The sequence below is a fragment of the Eurypyga helias genome, unplaced genomic scaffold, assembly GCF_000690775.1.
Source record: "Eurypyga helias isolate BGI_N326 unplaced genomic scaffold, ASM69077v1 scaffold37431, whole genome shotgun sequence".
Taxonomy (NCBI): Eukaryota; Metazoa; Chordata; class Aves; order Eurypygiformes; family Eurypygidae; genus Eurypyga; species Eurypyga helias.
The window spans coordinates 728-10008 of record NW_010233521.1 but is presented as its reverse complement, the minus strand read 5'-3'; the positions used below and the strand labels follow the sequence as shown (position 1 = coordinate 10008).

Below are 9281 nucleotides of genomic sequence, written 5' to 3'. Positions count from 1 at the left end.
AGCCTGTGTGACAGATCCTCCGGAGAGTCGGAGCAGCTCTCCTGGGAATGTGCAGAGAAAGCAAAGCCCCAGAACACTTCCCCCCAGCTGCTGGCTGGGTGGGGAACAGGTGCCAACAAACAGGGAGATTAAAAATAGGCCAGAGCAAAATTCTTGCCCCTTCAGCCAATTCGGTTCTCCTTCCCTTGCTACTTGAGATGATGTTATCTCATGCTATTTCTCCAGCTGTCCAGCAAGTCCACCAGGAAAATCAGGTCAGACGAGATAAGGATTCCCAGAAAAAAAAGGTCTTTTATGGCAGAAGGTCACAGGCCCTCCTCCTTCAGCGCCGATGAATGGAAGAGTTGCCCTCTCCCCTGCACCCTTGCTTACACTGCCTCACTAGGAAAAGCTCCACAGACACCAGCATGGGAGCTGGAAAGCTGCAGCAAGGTTGTTTTCAGGGGAGAAGCCCAGGAGACGCTGCAGGCACTGCTAGCGACTGAGGTTTGAAATCAGCTCGACTGAGGTTTGAAATCAGCTCTCTAGGAGGCTCAAGCTGTAACTGCAAACAGACGTGTGACTGGAAAATGCAAGCAGGGAATCGGAAGTCACATATGTTGACAGTATCCAGGTCTGGTAATGGGCTTTCTGAACCACAGCCAGCGACTAAGAAATTGATAAAGGACTGTAAAACGCCAACAAAATCAGCTCCCGCAGCTCACGCAGCTCACTGCCAAGCTCTGTAGTTATTATTTGCCTTACAGCGGCCTTGGCAAGCACGTCCCAGAGCAGAGCTCATGTCAGCCCCTGGTGTATTTATGAATGAATGAAGTCCCGGAGCGGCTCCCGGAGGATGACACCAACAAGGTGCCATCCTGTTAGAGCAGGGCTGCAAGCGGGGCAGCTGGGGAAGGCGCCGGAATAACTGCTCCAAGGCCAGCACTTCCTGTCCTGTGCCAAACTCATTCATTCGCGCTCAGGGCGTGGAGAAGCGGCTCCCATCACTTCCCTTGGTCCTAACACCACGTCACCCGGCAAAAACAGTCACTCCAACTGCTCTTGCCCTGGGTGCCAAGCTGCCACGGGCAGATCACACCCCACCCGAGCAGCTGACTCTGCTGGTTTACCCTGACACCCCCTTTCCCTGAAGGACCCCCAGCTCTTCAAGCTGCCCGCCTGTCAGGAAAGCCTGTGCCAGCTCGAGCAGTGTCCAAGGCCAGGGATCAAGTATGAGGCCTCTCACACACGTGGGTAAGTCCCTCCCCAGCTTATGCCCCAGCCTGTTCCCTTAAGCCAAGTGGCTGCAGACACCCAGAGGATCCGGCCTGCAGTTGCCTTTGCCGCTAGGAAGGCTGTGCCACGCGGCTGACATCCGTACGCCAGTGGAGCTGTCTCCAGTCAAAGCAGCAAGGGCTTCCCTGACCGAATTCAAAGCCAAAAGGGTGAAAAGCCCACAGTAGGACTGTTTCCCACCCAAGGCTGGGGGAATTCCGTGGAAGGACACAGCAGGAAGTGATGCTCCAGAGCACAGCCCTGTCTGTTGAGGTCTGCCAGAGGTATTGTGAGCCGTACGGCTCCAGAGAACCTCCCCCACCCCTGCCCCGGCACCTTACCTTTGGGGCTCCCACAGCCCGCGAATGGGCACTCTGCAGCTGCTCCAGCGCAACACCAAAATCCTCCTCCAGCACTGGGAACCCCGCGGTGCAAAAGTCTCTCTCCACTTCCTCGCTCAGTCCGCCTGGAAAACTGGCGAGGGAAGAGAAGGGAAGGACTCAGGCTCTGCCCGCTGCTGGCAGTGTCGGGCTGGCTGCAGCCCCTGCCCCGTCCCCATCTCCTGCCCTATTGCCTGGGCTACCTCAAGGCCTGGATGCGGGTACAAGCAGCCCGGCTGCTGTGGGACAACAAGGCACAGAAATCTCCCAGCACAAAACCCTGCGAATGCGGAAACAAAGATCATCAGTTCAGTCCCTGACCACAGCTCCAGCTAGCCCCTGAAAGGTGTATGGGGAAAAACTCCTGGCAGAGCTGTTCTTTGAGCTTCTGCGCCCTGGTTAAAGGCTGTGGCTGCTTTTTTTTTTTTCTACTGGCCCTGTCTTCTAGCAGAGCAGAGCATCAGCCAACATCTCTGCAAAAGGTGTGCAGTCCTTAGGCAATAGAAATCTGCAGCTAAAGCTGATGTTTGAGGTTAACCCCTGAAGTTGACTGGGCAGTGGAATTGCCCCCTTTCTCCGTGGCCAGGTAGGGGAGGTTGGTCCAGCACTCCTGGCTTGCCCATGTCCGCGTGCTGCCACTGTTTCACTCACTGCAGTCCTGCGGGCCAGCTTGGATAGGCTCACTTCTTTGCCCAGAGGCAGCCCGGCAGTCAGCATGCTCAGCATCGACCTCCTCTGCTCTTCTGAAGGGGCTTCAATTTTCACCTCGTGAAGGAAAGCAGTCTGCACGTCCGTAGGGACATCCTGAGGCTTGCAGGTTGTGCCGATCACCAGGACAGGGTGGCTGCTAAGAAAAGGGAGACAGTCTCAGCTCTGTGGAAGCTTCCCTCTTATGCTGCCATCACCCACGCCAAGCTAGCCTTTCCTCTGAGAAACGTGCACAAACTGGCCAAGGTGTCTTGCAGCCAGTCTCCTCCAGTTTGCCATGAACTGCTTTGTGAGCTCTGTCTCCAAGCCAAGGTCCTGCAAGTGACACCTCACTTCTTCACTTGAGGTCTCCCTCCCTGCACCCTGGTCCTCGTCACCAGCCTTGGGATTCTCCCGAGGTCGCGCTCCCTTCCGGGGTCCCTGTGAACCTTGGCATGCCTCACAGCCAACACGCCAGGTTTGCTCATCTGAATAGCTCAGAAACCAGCTTCAGGCAACAAAAGATTCCCGATTCCCTCTGCCACCAAGCTGGAAGAAGGAAGGCTTTTTGATGTAAACAAAGCAAGTCTGGGAGAGACTCCACCGGATTAAAAATAAACCATGTTAGCAATCAGTTACCTTGACGTAACGGCGACTGCCGCCCTAGGAACGGCAGAAGCAAACAATCACCTCAGATGCCCACAGCAAACGTGCAGGGTCCATACCTTCGTGCTGGGTCTGCGTCCAGGAGCAGCTGCCTCAGCGTGGTGATGACCCTGGCGTCCTCCCCCAGCCTGTCCCGGTCTCTGCCGAGCAACTCGATGTCTAGCAGGAGCACACAGGGGTGGTACCGCTGGGCCTGGGCGAAGGCCATCTGCACTTTCTCCTCTGTAGCTGCGCTGGTGTCACTGCACAAACTGACACAATCAACCTGCGAGACAGACCACACGACAGCCTGCAGCCGTTGCGACAGGGAGAGCTGGGGGCCCAGGGCAGTCACTTCCACGGGCTTTGCACGGGCAATTCACAGCTCAAAGGAGACCTAAGCAGGTGTTTCCCAGAGACAGAACAGACACATTCAGGACATATACTACAAACAGACACATTCAGGATGCTGTGGCATAGAAAAATGGCTGTTTCTTGCTTCTCTGCAGGTGAGGGGGGCAGGAGGGTCTTGTCTGAAAGAGGTGAGGCCAAGGGACCAGAGAAGTTGATACAGTGGGTATCACGGCTCAGAAACCTAAGCTGGAAAGGATGGGAAAGCCATGGAAGAGGCCGAGAGAGGGAGAACAAGGTGTCTTGGAAGAACAGTGCAAAGAGCAGAGGGGGAGGCTCAGGAAACTGTTCAACCCAGTGCCGCGCCGGCTCAAAGTGCAAGAGGAAGGTAGAAGGTAAGGGGGGGTTAGTTAGAGGTGGCTGGAGGCCCAGCCACTCTTTGCAAAGCAAACACTTGATGAAGTCACCCAAAAGGGAGGGGTGACTGGTGAGCCTTGAATGGCACTGGACACAGGCAATGCTGCCTCCTGGTGCTGTGGGGTCGTGCAGGGAGAGCCAAACCACCTCTGGGATTCCCTGGGCCTCATCCTCAGAAAGGGTAGCTTGGAGCAGGGAGAACACCCCAAGAGCTGACCTAAAGCGTAAGGATGGGAATGCAGAGCCAAGGAAGTCTTGTTCCCCATGTTCTGTGGAAAAACCAGGAGCTGGGGTTGTGGCGAGCACGGCCAAACAGCAGCAGCACCTGTGGGCAAGTACAGAAGGGCAGAAAGTGCAAAAACTGAGTGTCAAGCGGGGGAGACCACAGCGTGTCCTGGTAGGAGAGCAGGCAGAACAGTCAGCGGAAGGGAAGGTGGAATGGCGATGTAAGCATTGCAGCAAGAAAAGGAGGGGAGAGCGTAAAAGCTGGGATGGGAGAGTAAGATGGACAGCAAATACCACAAGAGTGTTAGCCTTCAAAAGCAGCATGCAAGGCCAAAACCAGAGCTACAGCCTTGCACGTCCCACCAGAACCTGAGGCCACCTGCCAGGACTTAACAGTGCCACCGTGCTCCCAGGCATGTCCCATACACGGATCTGAAGGTACTGGGAAGTCTGCAGTCTTCTACCGGGTCCCAAGAGCAACGGCTCATCCGCAAAAGAGCTCAGCAGTACTAGGGATCATGTCCAGAGAGGAGCTGCACAGCAGCTGCTGAAGGCTGTATCGACCTCCCCCACTGACCCACAGTTACGGCTTTATTTGGACAGAAAAGAATGGTTAAAGAGAGCAATGTCAACTCCACAGGACCCAACCTCTGAACAGAAGAAGAAACCCCAAACATCCAAAATGCTTGGCTTGTTTTCTCTGAGTTTGCTTGAAAAATACCCACAAAAAAGGAGCAGGCCTACGTTTTCCTTCCAGCTCTCTTCTTTCCATCTTTCTTCCCCCAAGTCCATTCAGAGTTTCGGAAACTCTCCTAGAAAAGTCACCAAGGGACTCCCAATCCCCACACTTTTGCAAACGTAACTCTACAGAATCAAGCAGGTTAAAGAATGTGTAGAATAAACCCAGACTGTCAGAGTGAACACCACAAGCATGCAGAAGGCATTGTTACCAAGTCAGCAAGGACTGCCTCGGTGCCCAGACCCTCTGGAGCCGGATGGGCAGGAGCCAGACCTCATTCTGGCCATGAAGCTTACCCAGTAAGAGCCTAGGAATGGCTGTACTGGTCCAGACCAGGAGCCTACTTAGCCCACTCTGTTGTCTCCAAGCATGACCACAAGTGGCTGCTTAAGAAAGAGTAAGATCAGGGTAAGCACACATAACACCCTCTCACCTCAGTACTCTTCCGGGAACCTACCATTCCCACCAAAAGGGATTTGCCCGGTCAGATGTGGTTTCATACAACAGATTTTTCCTCTAAAGACTCTTACCTACACAGAGAATTACCTCCTTTAGCTTGGCTGTTCTCACTAGTCTCACCTGACAGCCCCAGGCCTCATGCTGGCACAGAGAAAAGTGAGTACTCCCCATTCTCTGCTGACCACTCCAGATCCTGTAAATGTCTCTCAAACTCTCCTTAAGTTCCCTGTTTTTCAAGCTGAAGAGCCTGTGCAGCAGTTCACCACACAAAAACTGGCCTAGACCCTCGATCTTCCCCAGTGTCCTCCTCTGAAATGTTCCAGTTCAGCATTATGCTTCTGCGACGGGGAGACCACAACTGGCCTGTCTTTCTAAAGAAGCCTCAGTTTTAGGCTGGACCCCTTGCAGAAGCCAAGCAGGGCTATGGCTGGGGGCTTTATGATCTGGGGGCTTTATGATCTGGGTGCTTTTTCACTATTGGAGGAATGGGGGGGAGATAGTGAATGTGAACACAGTTACCGGCCATGAGATTTAGACCCAGATGTGGCACACGTGCTGTTACCAAACCAAGGGCTGCATTTCTTTTCTAGGCTTCCCACCCAGCCAGAGAACACCTCAGCATCACCTCTGCCTCACTTTCCAACATGCCTTTTGCCCAGCCTATGCAGGGGCAAGGGAAAACACACAATGCCACTGCAATTCCTGCCCTCGTCACCTCTCCGGTTTCTCTCAGTACACTTTAGTTACTGCCACCCTCAACGCCTATCAAATGATAGGAAATCAGCCCGCTGAAATACTACTGTGCGTTGTGGCACCTGTAAAGTACATCAGGCTGACAGCAATAAGAGCAAGAGACTCTAAAGAAAGGCATAAATGCACCCTCTGGGCCAGGAGATGTCTAAATTATCGATTCCGGAGCGCTGGACGTGTGGGAAAATAACGAAAGATTGGTGAGGAGGATTGTAAACACGCCCAAGTGACTTGCAGCTGGGGTGCAGAACAACACATGTATCACACTAATTGTTGTTTAGCCTTGCATGTTGGCCAAGCAGAACATCTGTGTTTAGGTAACACAGGCCTGCGATAGACTCGGAGGCACCCTAAAGACGCTCGAGATTCCTGCCCTGCTGTGGGAAAGATGACAGCACGGTGACACACGACGCCTGCGCAAACCCTTGAAACCGGCCAAAACTGCGGGTCCGGTGATCCTGTAGCAAGGACCGAGCGCCGCGGTGCCCGTGTTCCCGCCTGCGTGCCTCTGCCCCGGTGCTGCTCTGGGGATCCCCCAGTGCGCGAGGTAATGAGAATCAACTTGCTCCCTGCATTTCACTCGCGGTCCTGTGGTTGTTCCTGTGTCTTGCCTGTGACGGCTCACACAGGAGGGTACGTGCCAGAGGAAACATCTCTTCACCCCTACGCTCTCCTCCTGAGCAGCTGGTACTGGCCAGCCTCGGACAGGGCCAGAGGGCCAGACGGAGCTTCGGTCTTCGGGCTGATCCAAAACAGCTGCTCTGAGGTTCTGCCCACCAGCAGCCTCAACCCACGCCAGAGCGAGCCGCTAAGCCCGGCATACTCGGACTCCTCTTGTCCACGCCTGGGAGAGGGTTCTGGGTAGGCTTGCGTCACGGTTGTGGCAGCGGCGCTGGTACGGCTGACTTAAAGAACGTTTCCGTAATTCTCCGTATGTTGTAAATCTACTGCTCAACTGACTGCAGGAGGAATTACCTTGAAGAGGTGGAGGTTGAGGCAGCTACACACAGCTCGGACAGCCATCAGTTTCCCACTGCCGCTTGGTCCCACGAGGAGAACGCTGCCAGCCCCGCTCAGTGCACTTGCCCTGTAACACAGAGGCAGTTCTCCTGGTCACCAGGGAGCAGGGTCCCAGCTCTCCTGGGGCTTGCTAGAAGGAATTCTAGGTCCCAGCTCTCCTGGCGCTTGCTAGAAGGAACTCTAACTCACCGAGCGTTCAGGTGAGGCCGAAGAGCATCACAGAGCTGCTTCACAACATCAGAAAGTCCAGCAGGAGACAAACTGCTCCAGAACTCGTGGCTGTTGTAGGCTGGGGCAGACGGGACAGCGCTGTTTGTTGAACCCACCTGTGATGAAGGGAAAGCAGCACCCTGTGGAACACCACCTGAGAAATGACACGTACCACGTGGCAGTCTGTCCCAAAATGTCATTTTCATTCAACACAAGCCTCCACGGGCACCGTCATCATCCATCACCTCAGCCTCTGATCTCTTGTACATCCTCCCTGCTCTTCACTGACATCTTACCAGATAGAGCGAGCTGTTCTGGGTGTCCACCAGGTAACCCTCAGACTGCTCGCCTTCCACCGTGCCCACAATCTTCCTCACTTTGAAGTAAAGCTCTGGCCATCTAAGGGGAAAAAAACCACACAGTCTAAATGGCTGACTCAAGATCTTGAAGCCAGAAACAATCCAGCTGTCTACAAGAAGACAGCAGAAAGGCACAGCTAAGCAGAGATACTCTTGTCCTCTCCCAGGACCCACACGGATCCTTTACGGACCTGCCCGTGCAGCCTGGCCAGAGAGACCGACGGGACTGTCAACAGTTACAGCTCCCGCTGGTGGCTTCAGCCCACAAATACAGCTGTACTGACCTTATTCCCTCTAAGAGCTCAAGACATTCCCTCTTCTGCCATCGCTTCCTTCACTACAACGCCGCAGAGACTCACCTGCAGCGTGTAAAACCTTGCAGCGCAGAGTTCTCTAGGCTGCAGATTAGGACTCGCCCAAATACCATGACAGCCTCACAAGGATCCTGCCCTGGACACCTCACAGGAAAAGCACTTCTTCCTACATTGATATCCCACTGGACAGGTTAAGGGATCTGCAGAGGTCTCCTTCAGGATTTCCTCCAACCTCTGAATAATTGCACCACCTGCACACCAACACAGTTCCAAGCTCTTTAGGTCCCACGAACTCTGCTGTCTTCTCTGGCGTGCGTGCCACACGGCTAACATACCAGTGCACGGACAGAAGATTCATGCCTCCTACGGTCCTGCCTCCCTCCGAGGAACTGCTTAGACAATGCTCATCGTTGTAGTGCTATAAAACTATTGAATTTTAAAATGCATAGCGGACCTGAGCAGCGTTACATGTCGCTGGCACGTCCTGCATGAACAATTCAAGGCAATTCTTTGCATTGCCAAGTCACCAGTGGCAGTTCCCTCCGCGACGCAGCTGAAGCATTTACACTAACACCAGCCAAAAATCCCGCTGCAAGCACTCTGATACTAAGGTGAATGTCTCTTATTTAGCTCAGAGCTGTTTCAAAGCTGCATGAGCAAAACCAATACAAAGCAGAAAGATATTCTATCATGAACTGTAAGGGCTTATATTCCCAGCCTGTTGTTTGTCACACGTTGACAAGCCCCACTTCCACTTTGCCTTCTTTATGTGGCACTGGTTGTCCTCAGGCCACCCCTTCTCCTCTTTGTTCTTTTTCCCCACCAGTTTATTTCTCCCTTTTTTCCTTCTTCCCTCCATGACTAATGGAGTGAGCTAAGGGAGTTCTCCCTCTTAGCTGCAGCCCTCTGTACTCCAACAAAAGCATTTCCCTCTTCCCCCTAAAATAAGCGGCAAATAAACTCTGAACTCCAGGGACAGATCAGAATGGGAGAAGCTGTCTTCTCTCTTTGAGAGCGTCTGTGGTGGAAAAGTACCTTTTCTCTTGCAGTACCCATGCAACTGAGCCACAGTTTGTTGCCACCTACCTTAGGAATTTGTCTGCATTTACTTCTAAGAACTCGGCATATCCAAACGTTGGAACACACAGGATGTCTCCCTCCTGGACAAGCCTGCAAAAAAACCCCAGAGAGTTTCACCAGTGAGAGAGAGTAAATCCTTCTGGCCGTGTGTCCTCCCTGCCCCATAGCGCATGCATTGTTACAGAACGGAGCGCAGCTACGCATACCGACTCACTCCTTCCCTGTGAATAAAACTATCAACAGCCACATGAAGATTTAGCATGCGCTGGATGTGAGCATGCACATCCAGACTACTGAGGGGGACCTTCTGGGAATGGTACAGAAAATGAATGCCATTACAGAGCATCTCTTCCAGACAAAATAGCCTCCTTATCCATGGAGCAGCCAAGTA

The 9281-nt window shown here is 53.4% G+C and overlaps 1 protein-coding gene across 1 annotated transcript in view; it reads right to left on the bottom strand.

Annotated features, from left to right (window-relative positions):
- The window catches only part of PEX6 (peroxisomal biogenesis factor 6), a gene marked incomplete at both ends in the record, with an annotated part of 11450 nt that extends 2470 nt beyond the window's left edge, over positions 1 to 8980 (bottom strand). Inside the window, 8 exons of the mRNA XM_010161753.1 lie at positions 1596 to 1728; positions 1838 to 1914; positions 2286 to 2481; positions 3047 to 3252; positions 6883 to 6994; positions 7117 to 7253; positions 7434 to 7536; positions 8897 to 8980. Of these exons, the coding sequence (XP_010160055.1) occupies positions 1596 to 1728; positions 1838 to 1914; positions 2286 to 2481; positions 3047 to 3252; positions 6883 to 6994; positions 7117 to 7253; positions 7434 to 7536; positions 8897 to 8980 (1048 nt within the window). The remainder of the gene's footprint in view (positions 1 to 1595; positions 1729 to 1837; positions 1915 to 2285; positions 2482 to 3046; positions 3253 to 6882; positions 6995 to 7116; positions 7254 to 7433; positions 7537 to 8896) is intronic.
- Positions 8981 to 9281: the final 301 nt, after the last annotated feature.